The sequence below is a fragment of the Pelophylax lessonae genome (assembly GCF_965119305.1).
Source record: "Pelophylax lessonae genome assembly, chromosome: 3".
Taxonomy (NCBI): domain Eukaryota; kingdom Metazoa; phylum Chordata; class Amphibia; order Anura; family Ranidae; genus Pelophylax; species Pelophylax lessonae.
Genome location: NC_138770.1, coordinates 636,961,600 through 636,986,421, shown reverse-complemented (window position 1 = coordinate 636,986,421; position 24,822 = coordinate 636,961,600). Strand labels below are relative to the sequence as shown.

The 24,822-nt window shown below is 42.2% G+C and overlaps 1 protein-coding gene across 1 annotated transcript in view; it reads right to left on the bottom strand.

Annotated features, from left to right (window-relative positions):
• PLEKHH2 (pleckstrin homology, MyTH4 and FERM domain containing H2) overlaps positions 1-24,822 on the bottom strand; it is a 263,489-nt gene that overhangs the window by 11,856 nt on the left and 226,811 nt on the right. Inside the window, exons 20-25 of the mRNA XM_082249839.1 lie at positions 22,066-22,245; positions 18,502-18,599; positions 13,536-13,713; positions 10,047-10,202; positions 8,235-8,332; positions 2,817-2,958 (exon numbers count right to left, since the gene is read on the bottom strand). Coding sequence (XP_082105965.1) covers positions 2,817-2,958; positions 8,235-8,332; positions 10,047-10,202; positions 13,536-13,713; positions 18,502-18,599; positions 22,066-22,245 — 852 coding nt within the window. The remainder of the gene's footprint in view (positions 1-2,816; positions 2,959-8,234; positions 8,333-10,046; positions 10,203-13,535; positions 13,714-18,501; positions 18,600-22,065; positions 22,246-24,822) is intronic.

Genomic DNA, 24,822 nt, shown 5'->3' with positions numbered 1-24,822 from the left:
CATATTTAGGATGTAGGCTACTATGTCTGCTTCCCTATTGGAGGAGAACAATGGAAAACAGAAAATTGTTATCAAATACTTACTGTAATTTTCCTTTCCTGATGGACTCCATGGCAGCATACATTTTGGGTTTAGCCCTGCCACCATTCCCACTCTATAGGACCTCACTCCCATAAATCTTTGCTCCTGTTTAGCATCCGTGTTCTGTAACTAGCCTACTCAGGAACTGGGAGGGGACTTCTGCTGCCATGGAGTCCACCAGGAAAGGAAAATTACGGTATTTGATAACAATTTTCAGTTTTCCTGATAGACTCCATGGCAGCATACGCTTTGGGAAATAATTTGCTGTACACACCCAGGTGGAAAGATGCTGAAAAAAAAAGCTTAATTGACCCCATCAACTGACAGGACTTGTAAGCCAAAATGACAGAAGACAAAGCAGACAGTTCAACACAATAATGGTACAGGAACGTGTTGATAGAAGACCAGGAGGCTGCCTTACAGATTACTTCAGGGGCAACATGTCTTGAAAAGATGTTGAGTTTCTCAGAGTCGAGTGCACTGTCACCGCCTCTGGAGGCACCAAGCCCTTTGCTTTATAGGCCCATTGTATGGTCTGAACGATCCACGCAGCAATGGATCTTGATGAAGCACGAATCCCTTTACTATTTCCACAGAAGGGAACAAATAGTATTCAGACTGCCGGAAAGAAGCCGTGGCTTCCAGATACTGCTTCAGGATATTACCTACATCAAGTGGATGGATAACGGAGCTCTCGCCTGATCTGAAAGTGAGCAGGACAATCTAATGATTCTCATGAAACACAGAGGTAACTTTTGGCTTCAACCCCAGCATAGGAATTAGGACTACTATGTCTGGGAAGAAAGTCAGAAAAGGTTCTTTTGAGTCCAGAGCTTGAATCTCGGAGACCCTCCTAGCTGATGTGGTGGTCACCAGAAAGACAGTTTTAAGAGTAAAGGCCCGTACACACGTACCGATTGTCGGCCGAAAATGTTCGGCCGCCGAACGATCGGCCGATTTTCGGCTTGTTAGTATGATGCTTCCGACAGCGCACTTTCGGCCGTAAATAATCTGTCGTGCAAGCATTAAAATTTTTGTTGGCCAACACCAGAATGGCCGATTGTTCGCCAGTCAGTACAGAATTCGGCCCACAGACAGCAGATTTGCAAGACTGGGCATGCTCAGAAAAGAAAAAACACACGGAAAGTTAACCATCACATGACATCACTTCTGCAGTCGGCTGTTGTTGGCCGACAAAATTCGTGTGCAGTCTTTTGCAGTTTTCAACAGACACGACAGCCCTGGACAAAAGACGGCCGATCGGTCGGCCGACGATCGGTACGTGTGTACGGGGCTTTAGTTCCTCAATCGTGGGCGGCTTGTCCGGATCCAGAATAAGCTGTGAGAGAAAATTGAGAACTAATGGGAGGTCTCATTTAAGGATCCTTAGTTTCCATGCATCTAATTTCAAATCCGTAAAAAACGTGGAATTTTTTACTCCCATGTGCAAGAGGCCTTATCTTTATACTCAGAATCTTGTTGAAAAAATTACCCCGAGTAAAATGTCTTCTAAAGACCTGACCTAAATGTGGGTAAAGGTGTGTAATCGCATAAAAGCAAAAAATACCGCTTCTTCGCCAGTATTACAATATACGTGTGTATACGCGTGTAAACATGCGTACCCGCGTAACTTACTGCACTCAAATGTGGAATTCTCCATTTTTGTTTTATGACTGTATTCACCGCTCTATTACTCATCTCTATGCAATATCGGATTGATTAAAAAAAACGTTGCGTTTTTTTACCCCTGTGTGTAAGAGGCCTTATAAATTATTCTGTGTGAACAGAACCGAAACAACAGATTGTTTGGGAGGAATAGTGGTGTCAGTAGGAGGAATAGTGGCCCATCTTTGGTGTCAGTAGGAGGAATAGTGCCGCACTGTAGGTGTCAGTGGCAGGAATTACGCCCCCCTGTTTCTGACAGTTGGGGGGTGAATAATGGCCCAAATGCCAGATAAGAGCAAGCAAAGAGCCACATCCAGCCCCTGGGCCTCAGTTGGTGACCACTGATTTTGACAAATACTGCATTTGGACACTAGATAGTGTTAAGTATCATAGGAATTTCCTAAGATATTTGGCTCTATCTAGTGGCTAAATGCTGCATTTTCCATTTTAAATCAATGAAAAACATTCATTTAATATGCACAGGAAACATTTATTTTTTACCCTTTTCACACAGGATAAGTACTTATCCACTTTCACCAGGGCATTGCAAAGTTCACTATAAAAGGTTTGGTAAAAAGTAAAGAGCTACCTAAAACATTCAGATATCTAAAGTTATTTGGGGCCCAGAAAAGCAATGCTCCATTGTCCAGCTGTAGATGAATAGGCTTCTATAGAATGTACAATATTCGCAGTGTTTCTAGTGACATTCTGTGGGAGCAGACGCTTATGTAAGAGCTCTTCCTGGCTGGAGTTTATTTCTTTTAAAACCACTTTGCCTCCATTATTTCATACATTAGGCACATTACTGAACACACAAACACATTAAAAAAATACACTTATAATACCTTGCCTTCACATCTGCTATCCACCTGCAATATACAGGAAAAGGCAAAAGAGCAAAAGAGACGGAGAGAAGGTTAAATCTCCTCAGGAAGCCATCTTTACATAGGGAATTCAAATTGTATAATTGCAGGTTAATAGTGTACCGCGTATTAGCGAATGCTTCATTATAAGTAATTGCTTTGGAAATTGCATTAAAAGGTATACGGAATTCCTTTCTCAGAGGTTACCTGGGCGAGTAGAGCAGCCAGTTCCAGCGCCAGCTCCTTATTGACTGGAAAGAGACCATTAATGATTTTATCGTTCGTCTGGTACATTAAAAGCAGCTTTTCTCTCTCCGTCTCCCCTCGCACCTGTGCCGAGAAACTCAGCCTGCAATACAACAGAAGAAAGTCAGGGTACGTACCCACAGAACATCGCCAGTCAATGCCATGGTCATACAGCCAGTGCTGCCATATACTTCTACTGTATTTTTCTAAGCATACAGTGCATCCGAAAAGTATTATAGCGCCTCACTTTCTACACATTTTTTCATGTTACAGCCTTATTCCAAAATGGATTTAATTTATTATTTTCCTCAAAATTCTACAAACAATACCCCATAATGACAACGTGAAAGAACTTTGTTTGAAGTTTTTGCAAAAATAAAAAACAAAAAAAATAGCCCATGTATATAAGTATTCACTGCCTTTGCTCAATACTTTGTGGAAACACCTTTGGCACCAATTACAGCCACAAGTATTTTTGAGTATGATGCTACAAGCTTGGCACACCTATTTTTGGACAGTTTCTCCCATTCTTCTTTGTAGGACCTCTCAAGATCCATCAGGTTGGATGGGGAGCTTCAGTGCACAGTCATTTTCAGATCTCTCCAGAGATGTTAAATCTGGTTCAACTCTAGGCTCTGGCTAGGCCACTCAAGGACATTCAAAGAGTTGTCCCATAGCCACTCTTTTGTTATCTTGGCTGTGTGTTTCGGGCCATTGTCAGGTTGGAAGAAGAACCTTCACCCCAGTCTGGGGTTCAGAGAGCTCTGGAGCAGGTTTTCGTCAAGGATGTCCCTGTACATTGCTGCATTGATCTTTCCCTCGATCCTGACTAGTTTCTCAGTTACTGCTGCTGAAAAACATCCCCACAGCATGATGCTGCCAACACCATGCTTCACTGTAGGGATGGTATTGGTCAGGGGATGAGCGGTGCCTGGTTACCTCCAGACATGACGCTTGCCATTCAGGCCAAAGAGTGCAATCTTTGTTTCATGAGACCAGAGAATTTTGTTCCTCATTGTCTGGGAGTCCTTCAGGTGCCTTTTGGCAAACTCCAGGTGGGCTGCCTTTTACTAAAAAGGGGCTTCCATCTGGCCATTCTACCATACAGGCCTGATTGGTGGAGTGTTTCAGAGTTGGTTGTTCTTCTGGAAGGTTCTCTCCTCTCCACAGAGAAACGCTGGATCTCTGTCAGAGTGACCATCAGGTTCTTGGTCACCTGGTAAAACCTTGGTTCGGCCACACCTGGAGTATTCTGTCCAGTTCTGGTCGCCAATCCTGAGAAAGGATGTGCTGGAACTGAAGAGAGTCCAAAGAAGGGCAACTAAACTAATTAGGGGATTGGAGGAGCTTAATTATGAGGAGTGATTACAAGCGCTTAATTTATTCTCCTTGGAGAGGAGACGCCTGAGAGGGGACATGATAGCGATCTACAAATACATCAATGGCGATCCTAGCATAGGTAGAAAACTATTTAGTCCCATGGAGTGCAAGAAGACACGTGGCCACACAACGAGATTAGAGGGGAGGCAGTTTAACCCTATGCTGCCTAAGGGGTTCTTCACTGTAAGGGCGGTGAGAATGTGGAACTCTCTTCCACAAATGGTGGTAGCGGCAGGGAGTATGGATGTTTTTAAAAGACTCTTGGATGTGCATCTCACAAATCACAACATTCAGGGTTATGGGAAATGAGCTGGCCACTGACACACACACACACACATACAAACACACACACACCTATACAGGTTGAAGGATGGACTGATGTCTTTATTCAACCTCAAATACTATGTACAGGCGGTCCCCGGGTTACGAACACAATAGGTACTGTACATTTGTTCTTAAGTCGAATTTGTTTGTAAGTCGGAACATGTACATTTTTTAAGTGTAACTCCAGCCAAAAAAATCATGAGGATACAGACAGCAGTACAAACCTCACTGTGGCTCTAACCCCACACCATACAGTACTGTACTGTAATCTCACCAGTTCCACAGGTTCCAGACAGTTCCAGCTTCTGGCTGTGCAGTGGGATGCGAGTGAGATGCTTCTGGGCAGTCCTGTATGTGGGACATACAATACATGTAGTACTGCAGCATGCGTTGTGTCTCCGGCACTGAAAGATGGCTGCTTGGCTCGGTATCCAGCACAGGAGCAAGAGGAAGAAGCCGGAAGAAGCCGGCAGTGACGTCACGCGGCCCCCATTCGTAAGTAGGAGTCGTTCGCAACTCGGATGTTCGTAAGTCGGGGACTGCCTGTAACTATATTACCTCCCTGACTAAGGCCCTTCTCTCCCGATCGCTCAGTTTTTCTGGGCGGCTCTAGGAAGAGTCCTGGTGATTCCAAACTTCTTCCATTTACAGATGATGGAGGCCACTGTGCTCATTGGGACCTTTAATGCTGCAGAAAAGTTTCTTTACCCTTCCTCAGATCTGTGCCATGATACAATCCTGTCTTGGAGGTCTACAGACAATTCCTTGTACTTCATGTCTTGGTTTGTGCTCTGACATGCACTCTTAACTGTAGGACCTTATATAGACAGGTGTGTGCCTTTCCAAATCATGACCAATCAACTGAATTTACCACATGTGGACTCCAATCAAGTTGTAGAAACATTTCAAGGATGATCAGTGGAAACAGGATGCACCGAAGCTGGATTTTGAGTGTCATGGCAAAGGCTGTGAATACTTATGTACATGTGATTTTTTTTTTTTTTTTAGTTTTTCATTTTAAATACATTTGCAAAGATTTTCAACAAACTTCTTTTAAGTTGCCATTTTGGGGTATTGTATGTAGAATTTTGAGGAAAATAATGAATTTAATCAATGTTGGAATAGGGCTGTAACATAACAAAATGTGGAAAAAGTGAAGTGCTGTGAATACTTTCCGGGTTTGCACTGTATCCAAGGTGGTTGAGGAGTTGTTGTATCACCTCCTCACCACCTGCTTTAACCCACTGACACCTGCACAAGCCCACATGGCTGCATCATTGATTCACAGATCCCTGTGAATTAATGAACTACAATTACCATCAGCCTTTATGGCTGACGGCTTGTATCTCTCAATGAACTAACAGAGTGCTGGTGAGCGCTCTAGGTAGTACATTGAACTTCCTGTCATTCAGTAACTGCCTGCCCACATTGCAGGTACTGGCAGACCGCTACACAGACAGTCTGCAGGAGCATGGCATTATACCAATGATCTGCTGATTGTGGCTGCAATGCTTTACAGGCTCCTGTAAAAAAAAAAGTTCAAATCATTTACCTGCACAAAATATGCATTCATTTATTTATTTTTTCTCAAAGGTGAACTTATCCTTAAAGTAGTTTGTCGGATCCATGTAAACTGTACAGAAAATGCATCTCCTATTGGACTTTGTGGCAGTCAAAAACGAATTACAAGCAAGCAGTACCATGTATCTTACAATGCAAATAAGTTATTGGTTACCAATTTATCCATCCGGGAACCAAAATGACATATACAATACATAGGTAAGTAGAGAGTATATAGGCCTAATACCTTGTACAAGAATAACAGCAATAGAAAAACTTTTAGCCACAGATGTGTTAACACACATGGGTAGATAGGCCAGAATAGTAAGGCTTTAAAGTGCCCTTACTTTTAAAAGTGCTTGTAATTAGTTTTTGGTTGTCACAAAGTTCCATGGGAGATGCATTTTCTGTACAGTATTTAGGGACGGAGCAAACCTTAACCCATGAGATACTCATCTATACCACTTATGATCACTGTAAACTGATACATTCCGCTGGAGATCTTGTGCTGTGAAAACCACCAGATGAAAATAGAATAAAGAAAAAATCGAATGCAGCCATCACATCTAAGAATTGGTAAATTGGTAAGATGCAATAAAAATGTTTACTCTTGGGTTTATTCGTGTTTTTAGGTAAGTGAGGATGGGAAAGTGTAAGGATATTGGGAAGTGTATTGTTTATGTTACACCCTAAATATGTATAGCATGAAACATGGTCACAATTGTGGACGTAGCTGTTGATGGGGGTCACAAATACTGGTGGTGGTTCTAAGCCTTTCATATTCTTTTCTGTATGGTCTTGGCCACCATGCTGCAGCTCGGTTTCAGGGTCCTGGCAATCTTCTTATAGCCTAGGCCATCTTTATGTAGAGCAACAATTCTTTTTTTCCAGATCCTAGAGAGTTATTTGCCATGAGGTGTCATGTTGAACTTCCAGTGACCAGTATGAGAGAGTGAAAGCGATAACATCAAATTTAACACACCTGCTCCCCATTCACACCTGAGACCTTGTAACACTAACGAGTCACATGACACCGGGGAGGAAAAAATGGCCAATCGGGCCCAATTTGGACATTTTCACTTAGGAGTGTACTCACTTTTGTTGCCAACGGTTTAGACATTAATGGCTGTTTGTTGAGTTATTTTGAGGGGACAGCAAATGAGCACTGTTATACAAGCTATACACTCACTACTTTACATTGTAGCAAAGTGTCATTTCTTCAGTGATGTCACATGAAAAGATATAATAACGTCTTTACAAAAATGAGAGGAGTGTACTCACTTATGTGAGATACTGTGTATATAAATAAATAAATAAATAAATAGTTCTGAATCATTTTCTAAATTATGATTTTTACATGCCAGAATTAGTCCAGTATGGAAGTGTTTAACCACACCCTAAACGCAGCTCACTAAAGGCCCATACACACGATAAGAAAATCTGTAGGGAAAAATCGTCCGGCGACCGATCTGCCGATTTTCGGATTGTTAGTGCTTTCGACAGCCAACTCCGACTTTTCGGCTGACAAAATCCTGATGTGCAGGCTATATAATTTTTGTCGTCCGTAACACAACGTCCGATTTTCGTCTCATTAGTACAGATTTCGATGGAAAAAAATCTTAAGAGCAAGACTAGGCATGCTCAGAGACGAAAGAACACATACAAAGCAATCCAACACATGACATCACTTCTGAAGTAGAATTCTGTTGTACGGGAAAATTCATCTGAAAACAACCTCTTCATTTTCCACATCAGACTAGCATATGCCACAAAAAACGGACGACAGATCTTTCGATAATCTGATCCTGTGTACGGGGCTTAACACAGCCCTTTTGTCTGCATTGGATCACTTGGTACAGTAGTACCATGTGGTCAGTTTCTGTGCATTTTTTAAAGTAGTGCATCTACTACTTTTTATAATAAAAAATATAATACTACTTTTGCTGCGGTCTGGCACTATATCAGCCGATTAAAATGAATGGGCTGAAATACCACTGCACCCGGATTGCTTGAGAATAGCACTGGAACGCACAGCATGTTCCTGTGCTATTCATTGGTGTTAACCCTAAAAATGAATTCCATTAGGCACAATAAAAGGTGGTAGGAGGTAGGCACCTGTTTTTGTAGGTAAGTCTCACGGTCCGGGTCCCATCACATTTTCCCGGGAGCTGCTCCTTAGAAGCCTGCTCCCACTTTGAAATGATGTCACAAATCTGGCAATAAAAAAAAGGAAAAAATGTAATATGCTGTAACAACTTTATATTCATGTATGAGGATCCATTCACATTTATTCATCCTGTTGTGGATCACACCTCATCACATGGTATATGCCGTGGCACAGTGTACTGTACACTGTGAGTTGGGCTGTACTGTACAATGAATTGGGGGTGCCATTACCAATGGAAGACATTTCAATGCACTGCACACAAAACAGGTGCATTCCCTTGTATTGTGTCAATCGTAATGTTGTACCGCGTGTTGCCACAATACATACAGTAATTATGAATGTATGTCTTTTTTATCAAAGGCATTCCAGCATTAAATCCCAAATTCGGTCAAAACTTTTTTTTTTTTGTTTAAAGACTGAGGTGGACCCAATACAGGTTTGCCTACGCTGACATGATGCAATCAGTCTGCTGCATTCATAAGGAAGTTAAAATCTGCAAGATGGAAAAATTTGTTTTGTTTCGGAATAATTCATTAAGTTAATAATTTCGTTTTGTCATATTAGAATGATTAATTTTCAGAATTCCTTTTGTATATTTGGATTCATTTTATATATTCCTTTCTTTTTCTAGTTGAATTGGGATTACAAAATTAATTAGAAATTGAAAATGAATATGAATTTGAAAAGGAATTCCAAATGGAAACATATTGCAACAAATACAATAGGTATTGTAGGTATAAAAGTGAAATAAGATGATGATTCCTACTTTGACTGCTTTATAGAATGTAATAGGAAACAGGATAGAATAGATAAGAAACTAAAGGAATAGAATAGAATACAACAGAAAAGAATGAAAAAGAAAACAAAGGAATAGAATAGAATACATTTAGAAAATAATGGACTAGAACAAAACAGAATAGAATTAAAAGGTATAAAAGTGAAAAAAAGATGATGAATCTTATTTGAGCTGCTTTATAGAATATAATAGCAATAATCACATAGAATAAAACAAAATAAAAAAAGAACAGAAAATAGTAGAATAGAACAGTGAAAGGGGGCACACAAGAAGGGGGGATCAGAAGCAGTCAGAACAGGGAGGGGGACCAGTGTCAGAGAAGTAATTACAGGAATGATGCCCTGTGTCTGTGTCTCTCCCTGCAGCAGCTGAAAGCTGTCACGAGGGGGAGAAACTGGCTTTCAGCTGCTGCTGAGAGCAGCACAGGACTTCCTTCTGTAATTGCCCCTCTGCCCGACCACACTGATTCTCCATGCTGTTGGGGCCCCCCTGTGTGCCGGGCCCCCTACAGGAGGACTGGTGGTCCCCCCCTATCAGCAGCCCTAGCTAGAGGAAGGCATTGATCCATGTCCAGGAACACAGGATCCATGCCTTCCTTACTGACAGAACGACGATCTGCCTTGTGTACATAGATCGCCGTTCTACCTGTGTGCAGAACGATCAGGGGGTGCTGATGAACATCGGGTCCGCGGGGCCTGCTGTGTAGAGTCACAGCAGGAGCGAGCTGCCGTCGGCGTGCACTCGAGTCTGATACCTGGAAGTGCAGGATCCCGTATATATAAGTGATCCTGCACAGCACGTCCGCCCTGTAGCAGAAAACTGCTATAGGGCGGTTCGGCAAGAAGTAAAAAATACTTTGAAATGAAAAAAATTAAAGAATTCCCTTCACCACTTCTCTGTGTAAAAGTTCTAACTGGGCTCTGCAAAAAAGTCATTCAACTGGAAGCAAAAAAATTATTTTTACCTTAATATTTCCTTGTAAGCAATATTCAAAATCCTTCCCAGAGGGATCATCGGAGAACAAGGTGAACCCGGACTGGGAGGGCTTCCTCATCCCCAGGTCTTGGTTTAATGTGCAAAGAAACTCTTCAACTGTTGTTGATGCGTCAAATCCCACAACCTGCAAAGGATGTGCTTAGAAAGTTAGCTTGCTGTGACAGGTTCACTTTCATAATCTATTCACAAAGGGAATTAAAGTGTTACTAAACCCAGGACTCTGCAGTCATTATATCTGCTCTCCCACAGTACGCAGAACATGGAAATGCAATTATTTTAGTAAATATAAACTGCTAAATACCTTTTCTCATTAGCAGTATATAGCAGTCTTGTGGCTTCTAGCAGTGTCTGGTTAAAGCTTGTAGGAAGAGATTTCATTCTCCTCTGACTGTCCCATGAGGCTGCAGGACCCCTAAGCCTCTGTCTGGACAGTGCTGATTGGCCCTGTGCTGATCACATGCACTCTCCGAATTAAAAAAAAAAAAAAACTCTCCAGCAATAGATAATAAACTGAGCATGTGCAGCTTGCCCCCAAGTCTCTGTTCTATCTGGAGATAGATTGGGAACTGTGGAAGAAGGGGAGGATCAAACAGCCTTTTTACACAATGCAGAGGATTAACCCCTAAGGTTCCACAGTGAGTATAACAAGCATGTTTTACAGGCGGTCCCTGGGTTACAAACAAGATGGGGACTGTAGGTTTGTTCTTAAAGTGGAGTTCCACCCATTTTAGTAACTTTAGATGTATGTAATCCCCTTTAAAACGACTTTTACCAATGGAAACTTTTTTTTTGCTAGTAAATACTTTATTTTCTGCTTTATTCATCCTCTCCTCACTTCCGAATCCGGTCGGTGATTACGTCATTCGGCGATTCGCAGGGGGTGCTGGTATTTATCTCAGGGCATGAAATCTCGCATTATTACACAGGAGATGAGCTGTACTGCGTGCTCTGCCCCGCCTCCGCCCCGCCTCCTCTCAGTGAGCTGTACTGTATGTATTGTATTGAGGCCGTGCTCCGCCCCGCCTCCGCCCCGCCTCCTCTCAGTGAGCGAGGACTGAAAGCATTATATCCTCACTGAGCTCACTGAGAGGAGGCGGGGCGGAGCACGGCCTCAATACAATACATACAGTACAGCTCACTGAGAGGAGGCGGGGCGGAGGCGGGGCAGAGCACGCAGTACAGCTCATCTCCTGTGTAATTATGCGAGATTTCATGCCCTGAGATAAATCCCAGCACCCCCTGCGAATCGAAGAATGACGTAATCGCCGATCGCTGACCGGACCCGGAAGTGAGGAGAGGATGATAAAGCAGAAAATAAGGTATTTACTAGCAAAAAAAAAAAAAAAAAAAAGTTTCCATTGGTAAAAGTCGTTTTAAAGGGGATTACATACATCTATGTAATCCAATTTATTAAAAATGGGTGGAACTCCACTATAAGTCTTATTTGTTTGTAAGTCAGAACAGGTAGATTTTTTAAGTTTAGCTCCAGCCAAAATAATAATTTTTAAGTTTTTTGGATAGCATAGGAAAGGGGGTAACACCCCTCTACCATTTGTTTTTCTGTCTGTACCCCTGTTTAGAAGATTTCACCTCACTTTCTGTTCCTGTGACAACAGGATTTTGAAAATTTTGGGTTGTTGTGGAAACAAGGATGGGTGATAAAGCTTCAGTGGAGACACCTTTTTCCCATGAGAACTCTTATAGGAGTGAATTTCCCATCCTAGGGGGAAATTTCTCCTCACTTCCTGTTGTCTCCCTCCGTTTATAAGTAGGATTTGTTTGTAAGTTGGATGTTTGTAACCCGGGGACCGCCTGTACTGCATATACAGACTGCTTTTACTGTTGTGGGTTTAGTAACACTTTTAGGTAGTCAGACCTTGGCATTCTGGTGCTCTGTGTTGATGTGTGTTGCATTAAAGTGGTTGTAAGACTTTACATATACCCAGTGAGGTGACTGGCCTAAAGTGATACACAGAGATGAAAAAAAAATCCTACTACATATGTTGTAACTGTTTATCTGCAATTTGTCTTCTCTACAATCATTTAAAGTCCAGAATTTATACAGCTTGTCTGAGCTTTCAGAAAAAAAGGGAGCAGAGAGCTGAAATTATACAATGGAGAGCTCTGAGAGCTGATTGGGGGGAAGGGACACACACCCTTTTAAACAACACAAAGGAATAGAGCTGAGGCTGTCAATCACAGGCTGTGTGCTAGAGCTCCTTCCCCTGTCACCATTTTTCTCCTGGTGTCAGAAAAACCTGTCAGAAGTGACTCATGCAGATAGCAGATGAATGGGGTAGCAGACAGAAATGAAACTTAGGGGTTGATTTACTAAAGGCAAATAGGCTGGGCACTTTGCAAAGTGCCCAGCTCCAGAGCTTATTAAATGAGCAGAAGCTCTGTTGATTTCTATCATCCAGCCGGACAGCCAGCATCCTTACCTCCTCCTTCCCCGAGCGGCTGTGAGTCTCCTCCGGCCGTACGTCTCCTCACTCTTCCTGGCCAATGGCCAGTAAAATCGCTTCTCTTTTCAGCCAATCAGGAAAGGGGTCTCACGACCCGCTTCCTGATTGGCTGGGAGGAAAATCAGTGTGATAATAGAGAATATTCATTCGCTATTGTCATAAAACTGGGTGGGCTCAGGGTGCAGTGCTCTGTGCCCCGAGCCCACCCTTTTTTAAAGCCTATTAGAGCCTCTGGCTCTAATCACGTGCTTCAAAAAAAATAAAAAATCCCCTATTGGAATCCATGCGTCTGGCGCCCTGCATGTAGATTAGGGGGCCAGACGCATGGATAGCGCCCCCAATGGACGCGCCATCACTGATTCCTTCCAAAGTGAAGCTTTACCTAATTTACTAAGCTCTAGAGCAACTGCACTTGCAGACTGCAACTGCGCTTTGCAAAGTGCACAGTCTATTTGTATTTAGTAAATCAACCCCCCCATTGTTCTTAATTGAAACAAGTACACACTATAGTCTTATATGCTGTGCTCATATTTCATTTCTGAAGTTTACAATCACTTTAGGCAGACCATAGATTGTACAATTTTCTTTCCTTCAACCATGGGTGGAAGGAAAGAAAATTGCTAGATTCCCCCATCAACACAGTCAGTGTTGATGGGGGAATCCTTCCTGCAGCGCTATTGCGTTCTGCCAGCAGGGAGCCTTCCCTGCCGGCAGAACACGTTGATCACTGCCGGCAGAACACAATGATCTTGCATGCAAAAAATCTGACAGGCTGATTGTAGTGAAGTCAATCAATGGGTCGCCTTCAGTACAACCAGCCTGCCCATAAATGGATCTAATCTTGGCCGGTCCGTGCTGAAATGGCTGAGATTCTATCCATCTATGACCGGCTTTAGTCTTCTCAGAATACATTTTGTTTCTTCCATTGTATATATTCAAAGGTAGAGGTCAGGATAGGGAGTTGTGATATGGGAAGAAGTGGCGGGTTATACCTGGTAAGTGCCATTCATGAAGTGCACAGGAATACTGAAGGGTAAGGAATGGTGATACGGGTTTCGAAGCAGAATGGACAGAATTTCCATCCTAGAAGGTTTGGCTTCACGATCTCCATTTTGTTGTGTCCTTTCTACACAACGCTGACAGTAAATTGCATATTTTCCAGCCTCCGTCCTGAGAAAATAGTAGAATACTGTGAGATGAACATACTTACTAGACATACACAAAGCTATATAAAATCTATGTTACAAGTCATTTAACCATTTACCGACCATAGAACTTACATCTACAGGGGCAAATGGGTACAGCTGTTCCGTATCACGTACCTAGTACGTGATCCGACACTTCTGGGTCTGGGGTGTGCATGCGCGTCGCCGCCGGCCAGCGCCCGCTGTGATTATACACAGCGGGAGCCAATCGGCAGGTACCGTGGACTTAATGTCTGCCGGCACCTGCTGAACCTTTGGCACAGAGGGGTAACAAGGTAGATCGCCATTTTCTGTCAGTACAGAAGGCATTGATCCTGTGTTCCTGCAAAGCAGGCACATAGATCCATGCCTTCCACTAGTAAAAGCACCTCCCCCACAGTAATAAAACACAGGTTAGGCACACAATTAACCCTTTGATCACCCCTGATGTTAACCCCTTCCCAGCCAGTGTCATTAGTACAGTGGCAGTGCATTTTTTTAGCACAAATCACTGTATTAGTGTCACTGCTCCCAAAAAAGTGTCAAAAGCGTCAGTTAGTGTTTGATTTATCTGCTGCAATATCGCAGTCCTGCTATAAGTCGCTGATCGCCACCATTACTATTTAAAAAATAAAATAAAATTTTTATTGGATATGTTTTATAGCAGAAAGTAAAAAAAAATTTTTTTTCAAAGCTGTCAGCCTTTTTTTGTTTATAGCGCAAAAAATAAAAACTGCAGAGGTAATCAAATACCAATAAATAAGAAAGATCTATTTGTGGGGAAAAAAAGGACATAAATTATATTTGGGTACAGTGCCAATTGTCAGCTAAAGTAACGCAGTGCTGTATCGAATGTTAAAAAACAAATATGGCCTGGTCCTGGGGGAGGGGGGGGGGGTATATCTTCCGGAGGGAAAGTGGGTGACGCTAAACTCTGGTTAAACAAAATTTCTTTTCAAGTATGTATTGTTAATTTTTAAAAAAAGTCCCCTTTATTGTTCTTAGCCTCCAGGTGTCAGACCTGATATGCATTAGAACATGTAGTTATTCTTGGGTACAGAGTAAGGCCGGCCATACACCACGGGTTGCAGGAAAAAAATTTGCATGATTCCCCCCCACAACACAGACAGTGCTGACAGGGGGGCGGGTGGGGGAAGCTGTCCCCACCGGTAGTAGAAAGTGATTAACGCTAGCCACTATAGAAGCTGCTTGCCATAATTGGAAGTGAACCCAGCAGGTTGGTTGTACCCAAGTTGATCAATCAACTTGGTAGATTCAGCCTGCCCACTAATGATCCAAATCTCAGCTGGTTCCTGCTGAACCGGCCAAGATTCAAACCGTGTATGGCCAGCTTAAGTTTTTTGATCTAAGAGAAATCTTCATGAGTTGGAATTCCCATCCTAGACAGTTCTTTCCAGAACATTTGTCCCCATTGGGAGATTTCTCTTCATTTTAGGCTCTCATGACAACACACAAATTTTGGATTTCCCCGCTCAGTTTCTATCTCAGTGACAATGGTCACAGGACAAAAAAAGGAGTGAATCTTCCAATGGGGGCCACAAGCAGCTACACTTTAAAGAAACGAACAATAAATATATTCATACCATCAGTGGTAGGCGGTATATATAAAGCATCTGGTCTTCACCATGAGCCATTTAGGGGGATTTGGATTTTGCAGCAAGGAATGAGGTTCAGGTTCACCGTTACCATGAGGTGGACACATTGAGGGTTTATTTAAACCCTTATACACTAAAGGGTCTTAGAACTATGGCCAGCTGGCTTTAGTGGCCAATAAGGGCGCTTAGGATAATCCAGCCCTCTCACTATAAAAAGGGGGAACACAGGGCAGCCGTAGTTCCAGTGTATTGGAGGCTGCTTTAGGGAAAGGATAGGGAAAGCTGATTAGGGCAAGCTAGAAAACTGTACTTTAATTCTGATTCCTAGCTTTTTTGGCAATCAATCTCCTTGGTGCTTGTATTGTTCTTATTACTGAGGTTAACCACTTTACCACTGGAGGATTTTTCTGCTTTACGTCCAGGCCACTTTTTGCAATTTGGCACTGCGCAACTAGGGTCATGCAACCCTGTACCCAAAACGAAATTTACGTCCTTTTTTTCCCACAAACAGAGCTTCCTTTTGGTGGTAAGTGTTATTGCAAAAGGCCTCGATGGTAAGGTTTGTCTTTTTGCTGATGACACAAAGATATGTAACAGGGTTGATGTTCCTGGAGGGAAACGCCAAATGGAAAAGGATTTAGGAAAACTAGAAGAATGGTCAGAACTCTGGCAACTGAAATTTAATGTGGATAAGTGCAAGATAATGCACCTGGGGCGTAAAAACCCAAGGGCAGAATATAGAATATTTGACACAGTCCTGACCTCAGTATCTGAGGAAAGGGATTTAGGAGTAATTATTTCAGAAGACTTAAAGGTGGGAAGACAATGTAATAGAGCAGCACGAAATGCCAGCAGAATGCTTGGATGTATAGGGAGAGGTATAAGCAGTAGAAAGAGAGAAGTGCTTATGCCGCTGTACAGAACACTGGTGAGACCTCACTTGGAGTATTGTGCGCAGTACTGGAGGCCATATCTCCAGAAGGATATAGATACTCTAGAGAGAGTTCAGAGAAGAGCTACTAAACTAGTACATGGATTGCAGGAAAAAACTTACCAGGAAAGGTTAAAGGACCTTAACATGTATAGCTTGGAAGAAAGAAGAGACAGAGGGGATATGATAGAAACTTTTAAATACATAAAGGGAATCAACTCGGTAAAGGAGGAGAGCATATTTAAAAGAAGAAAAACTACCACAAGAGGACACAGTTTTAAATTAGAGGGGCAAAGGTTTAAAAGTAATATGAGGAAGTATTACTTTACTGAGAGAGTAGTGGATGCATGGAATAACCTTCCTGCAGAAGTGGTAGCTGCAAATACAGTGAAGGAGTTTAAGCATGCATGAGATAGGCATAAGGCTATCCTTCATATAAGATAGGGCCAGGGACTATTCATAGGATTCAGATATATTGGGCAGACTAGATGGGCCAAATGGTTCTTATCTGCCGACACATTCTATGTTTCTATGTTTCTATGGTATTTGATCACCTCTGCGCTTTTCATTTTTTGCGATATTAATAAAAAAAGAGCGAACATTTTGCGAAAAAATTGACATTTTCTACTTTGACAGTTAAAAAATATCCAATATATTCAATTTTTTTCCTATATTTAGGCCAAAATGTATTTAGCTACATGTCTTTGACAAAAAAATTCTCAATGAGCGTATTTTTAACCGCTTCAAGACCGGAAGATTTTACCCCATTCCTGACCAGGCTATATGTTGCGATTCGGCACTGCATTATTTTAACGGACAATTGCGAGGCCGTGCGAAGCTGTATCCTTTTTTCCCCACAAATAGAGCTTTCTTTTGGTGGTATTTGATCACCTGTGCGATTTTTAATTTTTGAAAAAAAGAGCGACAATTTTGAAAAAAAAAACAATATTTTTCATATTCTGATATATAACATTCCCAAAAAAAATTAAAAATCAAAATTGTTTAACATTTTAGGCCAATTTGTTTTCTGCTACATATTTTTGGTAAAAAAAAATCACAATAAGCATATTTTGTTTGGTTTGTGCAAAAGTTATCGCGTTTACTAACTATGGGAAAGATTTGTCATTTTTATTGTTTATTTTTTTTTACTAGTAATGGCGGCAATCTGCGATTTTTGATGCGACATTGCGGCGGACAGATCGAACCCCTAACTGACATTTTTGACACTTTTGGGGGTACCAGTGACATTACTACAGTAATCAGTGCTATAAATATGCACTGTTACTGTAATAATGACACTGGCAGGGAAGGGGTTAACTTTATTGGTGATCAAGGGGTTAAATGTATGCCTCATGCTTACTGACGTGTGTGAGGGGAGGGGATTGTGTGACACAGATCGCAGGTTCAGCTATGCCTCCAGCGGCGCGCGAGGGGAGAGTCTGGTGACGTAAGTCTACGTCGCCAGACGATAACGAGCCACTCTGCCGCAGTACAAGCTCAGTGAGCGGTCGGCAAGTGGTTAAACCCTATGTGTAGCTAACTTAAAAATCATAAAAATGAGCACAAGGGACATAATTTACAGTCAGTAGGCGGTGTCCTTCTGCTGAGGCCTCTTCTTTTAGGTGAAATCCTCCTCTTCCAGTACAGTGGGGGCTAATAGAACTGAGGGGTTGTCACAGGCTCTCCTCAAGAGTGCCCGACTATGCCCACCCTTTCTGCCAAGCTCTGCCATTCATAGAAGCCATACTACAGCTTCTATGAATAAATGGAGGAAGGGCAGATAATTAATAGGTCCACCTCCTCCATTCATAGATCTTGTTTCATTCATGAAAACTGTAGTACAACTTCTATGAATAGAGCAGCTCGGCAGAAACCACAGCCATAGTCAGGTACTCTTAATGAGAGCCTGTGACAGCCCCTTAGTTCTATTAACCTCCAACACACCTAAAGATTATGGCGGCAGAGGTGATGGGGTATAGGGAATTTAAACTAAAAGAGGAGGCATCAGCACAAGGGACACATCCTACTGTCTGTAGGTTATGTCCCTTGTGGTGATTTTTTTGCATTTTATTTTGGCTGCACTTAGGCTTTAAGATTAGAATGCCGAATTTCAAACAGAGTTTGCTGAACTCTTGTCAACTTAAACCAGGGCAGATTCACCCATCCTTAATGGTTCCAAAGAGCATTGTTCAGGCTCATATACAGTGTACATGAATATTCAGACTACCTGATATCAGCATTCTTCTTCAGAAAAAGTTTTAGGAGCCAAATGTAGGGATGCTGCGGAAGGAAGAGCCCAACACACAGTGCCAGCAGCTGCCAACCCTAAAAAAACACAAACAGGAGTCAATGGAGCCAGGGCTATCTTTAACACAGGGCAAAAGGGGCAGCTGCCCCGGGGCCCAGTCATTGTTGTGGGGCCAAAAGCAGCTGCCTCTTGAGCCAGTACTGCCTGCAAATAGTTGATAAGTGCATTTTGGAGGGCCCAAGAAAATGTTTGCCCAGGGTCCAATCACTATTAAAGATGGCTCTGAATGGAGCCATTGTACTATGGGTGTGCTGAACAAATTGTCCAACCATTATACTGTAGGGACAGCCCCAATTAATTAGCTGATCAGTTTAGCGACTGTCTAATGTGTCCAGACAAGTAAACTTATGACTAATATAGGCAAGCATGTTCACTTCAAATTGTCCTGCATGGGTATGGTTCATTTTAACACCTTACATATGTATGAAGCTAATGCAATAACAAAAAAGGAAAGGATTGTGGGCTTAGTTAGTAACTTCCTAGTGCACTTAGAATCTTTGTAATGCCCTTTTGGATAAGACTCCATACAAACAGGCACAAGATGTAATCATATTTAACCATTTGAATAAGATGTCTTATAAAAAGTGTATTTCCACCTCTGCAGCCTATTTGCAGTATGTTTCCAATCACACTATATAATATTTGCTGTTTTAACTTTTAATTTGCTTTTTCCTTGCTTACAAATACTACCTAGATTTCTACTTTGAATTAACATAGGAGATGAGGGGAAATTACACTTGCATGTTAATGCACTTTCCCATAGTTTTTCACTCCAATTGCACTTTGTAATTGTTTAGATTTTGGCCCTATGTGTAATCCTTCTTCAAAGCAACAACTAGAAAAAAAGATTATATAAATATATAAATATATATATATATATATATATATATATATATATATACATACCTATATATACACACATGCTGTTTATAGGCATGTTGTGTGAATGGAAACACATAATTGAACTGCAAAATGGAAATACAAATGGAACTACTGTTAATAAATGTAAAGTTATGCACTTGGGGGCTAAGAATATGCATGCATCATACATACTAGGGGGAGTAGAAGTGGGGGAATCTATGGTGGAGAAGGATCTGGGTGTTCTGGTAGATCATAGATTGATTAATAGCATGCAATGCCAAGCTGCAGTTTCCAAAGTGAGCAAAATCCTTTCTTGTATTAGGAGAGGCATGGACTGCAGATAGAGAAATATAATTTTGCCCCAGTACAAATCATTAGTAAGACCTCATCTGGAATATGCAGTTCAGTTTTGGGCACCAGTTCTCAAAAAGGATATGGGGGAGCTGGAGAAAGTGCAGAGAAGGGCAACCAAACTGATAAGAGGCGTGGAGGAGCTCAGCTATGGAGATAGATTGGAGGAACTGAATTTATTCTCTCTTGAGAAGAGGAGATTAAAGGGGGATATGATCAACATGTATAAATACATAAGGGGTCCATATAGTGAACTTTGTTTTGAGTTATTCACTTTAAGGTCGACACAAAGGACAAGGGGGCACTCTTTATGTCTAGAGGAAAAATATTTAATCTCCAATATAACTATTCTTTATAGCCAAGGAAGCTGCCATCTTAACCTTTGGTTGACCTGCAGTTGTCATGGTGATGCACACATGATCTGCTATGACACCAGCCACTCGATGGTTGACAGTTCTGTTGAAAGCTAATAGAAGCACACTAGTAACTGTAACAGTTATTATTCAAGACATTCTTTAATGTACCTGTGTTGGGAAACAGTTGAAACAGTGTGTTTAACCCAGATTTAAGTCTGAGATAAAAAAAAATAGTGCAAAATCCCTGAAAAGATACATCGGGGAGAATTAACAAAGAGTGGAACAAGCATAAAGCCTGAACCACTCTTGTAAATTTAGAAAACAGAGCAGATGGTATACCCAGTTAACAAAATAAGTGCAAACCCCTTTGCTAATCAGGAGTGATCTGCTCCCTGTTCTATGCTGTGTCTGTAACAAACACAGCTCAGAACAGTACTGCTGGAACTGCATGCTCCACATTACTCTATCACATGCCCCCAGCTCAGCAGAGATTAGGAGGGAGTAGGACTGTGCAGGCTTTGCTCATATGAGCAGAGAGGGATGCGAGATACACTATTATTACCAAAAGTATTGGGACGCCTGCCTTTGCACACATCTGATATTTAATGGCATCCCAGTCTTAGTCCGTAGGGTTCAAAACTGAGTTGGTCCACCCTTTGCAGCTATAACATCTTCAACTCTTCTGGGAAGGCTGTCCACAATGTTTAGGAGCGTGTCTATGGGAATGTTCGACCATTCTTCCAGAAGTGCATTTGTGAGGTCAGGCACTGATGTGGATGAGAAGGCCTGGCTCACAGTCTGCACTCTAAATGATCCCAAATGTGTTCTATCGGGTTGAGATCAGGACTCAGGCCAGTCAAGTTTCTCCAACCCAAACTTGCTCATCCATGTCTTCATGGACCGTGCACTGATCCAAATCATTTGGTGGAGGGGGGATTATGGTGTGAAGTTGTTTTTCAGGGGTTGGGCTTGGCCCCTTAGTTCTAGTGAAGGGAACTCTTAAGATGTCAGCATACCAAGACATTTTGGACAATTTCATGCTTTGCTCTTTATGCTTTGTGGGAACAGTTTGGGGATGGCCCCTTTCTGTTCTTACAGGACTGCGCACCAGTGCACAAAGTAAGGTTCATAAAGACATGGATGAAGGAGTTTGGGGTGAAGGAAGTTGACTGGCCTGCACAGAGTCTTGACCTCAACCAGATAGAACAGCTTTTGGATGAGTTAGAGTGGAGACTCTGAGCCAGGCCTTCTCTCCAAAACCAGTGCCTGACCTCACAAATGCGCTTATAGAAGAATGGTCAGACATTCCCATAGACACACTCCTAAACCTTGTGGACAGCCTTACCAGAAGAGTTGAAGCTGTTATAGCTGCAAAGGGTGGGCCAACTCAATACTGAACCCTATGGACTAAGAATATGATGTCATTAAAGCTCATGTGTGTGTGTGTAAAGCCAGGCGTCCCAATATTTTTGGTAATATAATATATCTGCTAACAGTTCACATCCTGTAAACCAAGTCTAAACTGGAGGGGTGTGCCGCAGTTTTCTATGATGAAAAACTGCCACGTTCCCTTAGTTAAATAGGAGCAGACCTCGCGCCAGCTTCTATATTACTTGCAGATGGACCTAAGAAAGGTCTATCAGCTTTGTCAATGTGGAGCGCAGCACTTGTGCCAGGTTCCTGTGCCATTATAATGGTGTAGGAAGCTTTGTAAATCCCCCTGATTGTGTGGCCTCCTAGCCTGGACTGATGCATAAAAATAAGCTAGTAATGTATAAGAAGAGTTTAGCTCCCTCTCCTCAGCACATAATATCATGCAGGGCCCACAAACACTGCTTGTCATCTGAAGGTAATCATAGGCCTATATAGCATAATCAACAATCCATTCCTAATCAGATCCCAACAGATGGTGTACCTGGATAGGAGTTGGTTGGTTCTGTGGCTGTCTATGTCGGGTCTGTTTAATGAGCTGGCAGTAGATCTCATTCTGGAGCTCCGGGTGGGTGAGGCACACTTGCAGGGCGCTCTGAGCCAGGGACACGTGATAGTCTATAGCGGGGGAGTCAATCGCTGCGTTCAGAAACAGCTGGCAAGTCTGTAAAAAAGGTGACAGTTCATGATATAGTTAATTATACCAGTCCAAGCACAGCAATCAATACAACGAACAAACATCACATTGTAATCAGAGTTATTTTTTACCCAGCATACATGAAAACACCACTTAAAGCATTTGTTACCTGCACACTCCATATTCCTGATATGTGCCCATAGCTCCCAACTGTCCCTAATTTCGAGGGACTGCCCTTGATTTAGAAGAAAGTCCCTCTGTCCCTCTTTCGTCTTCATTTGTTCCTCATTTTGCTCTAATCTACTGTATATAGTTGTATATAAAATGCACTTTTTACAGAGCTTAAGGCTGTCTGACGTGACTCATGCTGATAGCAGAGGAATGAAGCAGCAGATAGAAATGGAATGAAGCAGCAGATAGAAATGGAATGAAGCAGCAGACAGAAATGACACTTAGTGCTCTTAACTGAGAGAAGCACACACTATAGAGCAGTGATGGCGAACCTTGGCACCCCAGATGTTTTGGAACTACATTTCCCATGATGCTCAACTACAACGCAGAGTGCATGAGCATCATGAGAAATGTAGTCCTGAAACATCTGGGGTGTCAAGGTTCGCCATCACTGCTATAGAGGGATATGCTTTGTTCATATTTCATATCTAAAGCTTAACCACTTTACCACCGGAGGATTTTCTTTTTTACGTCCAGGCCACTTTTTGCAACTTGGCACTGCGCGACTTTAACTGACAATTGCGCGGTCATGCAACGCCGTACCCAAACAAAATTTACGTCCTTTTTTCCCCCACAAACAGAGCTTTCTTTTGGTGGTATTTGATCACCTCTGCGCTTTTCATTTTTTGCGATATTAATAAGAAAAAAGCGAAAATTTTGAGAAAAAAATTGACATTTTCAACTTTGACAGTTAAAAAATATCCAATATATTCAATGTTTGTCATATATTTAGGCCAAAATGTATTTAGCTACATGTCTTTGACAAAAAAAATTCTCAATGAGTGTATTTTTAACCACTTTAAGACCGGAAGATTTTACCCCCTTCCTGACCAGGCCATATTTTGCGATTCGGCACTGCGTTACTTTAACGGACAATTGCGCGGTCGTGCAACGCTGTACCCAAATTAAATTTATGTCCTTTTTTCCCCACAAATAGAGCTTTCTTTCGGTGGTATTTGATCACCTGTGCGATTTTTAATTTTTGAAAAAAAAGAGCGACAATTTTGAAAAAAAAAAAACAATATTTTTTACATTCTGATATATAACATTCCCAAAACAAATATGTAAAAATCAAAATTTTTTAACATTTTAGGCCAATTTGTTTTCTGCTACATATTTTTGGTAAAAAAAATCACAATAAGCTTATTTTGATTGGTTTGCGCAAAAGTTATTGCGTTTACTAACTACGGGAAAGATTTGTCATTTTTATTGTTTATTTTTTTACTAGTAATGATGGCTATCTGCAATTTTTTTTGCGGTACTGCGACATTGCGGCGGACAGATCGGACCCCTGACTGACATTTTTGACACTTTTGGGGGTACCAGTGACATTACTACAGTAATCAGTGCTATAAATATGCACTGTTACTGTAATAATGACACTGGCAGGGAAGGGGTTAACTTTATTGGTGATCAAGGGGTTAAATGTATGCCTCATGCTTACTGACGTGTGTGGGTGGAGGGGATTGTGTGACACAGACACAGATCGCAGGTTCAGCTATGCTAAATCCTGTAATCTGTGACTGTCTGTCACATAGGAGATCCGCCCACTTTGTTTACACAGGCGGGCGGATCTCCACACTCGATCCCAGACGATCGGGGAAGAGCGGCGGTGATCACCGCCTCTCCTCCCCTGGCCCGACTCCCACTGTGTCTAAATACAGCGGGAGCGAGCCTCCGGCGGCGCCAAGAGGGGGCATTGTCCAGCGACATAGGTCTACGTCGCTGGGCGATAACGAGCCACTTTGCCGCAGTACCCTCAACGTGAGCGGTCAGCAAGTGGTTAAAGAAGTTGCAAAGGCAGAATGTTTTTTATCTTAGTGCATAGAAGCCTTCTGTGTGTAGCAGCCTCCTTCAGCCCCCTAATGCTTACCTGAGCCCATCTCAGTCAGGCGATGTCCACGAGTCCCTCGGCCGTCTGGGACTCCCCTTCCTGATTGGCTGAGACACAGTAGCGGCACCATTGGCTCCCGTGGCTGTCAGTCAAAGTCAGTTAGCCAATCAGGAGAGAGAGGGTGCAGGGCCGATCAGGCAACATGTCTGAATGGACACATGGGGCTGCAGCTCGGCTCAGGTGCCCCGATAGCAAGCTGCTTGCTGTGGGGGCACTCAACAGGAGGGAGGGGCCAGGGAAGAGGGACCCGAGAAGAGGAGGATGCAGACTGCTCAGTTCTCCCTGCAAAACCGACTGCACAGAGGAGGTAAGTATAACATGTTTGTTATTTTTTTTTATTTATTTATTTTTTTAAACTAGACTTTACAATCACTTTAACACCACTTTAAACTATTGCAGTTAGCTTAGGGATATTCATAATAACTGAATGCAATAGTATGAGACTAAAGTAAGCAATAATGAACCATACACATCACATA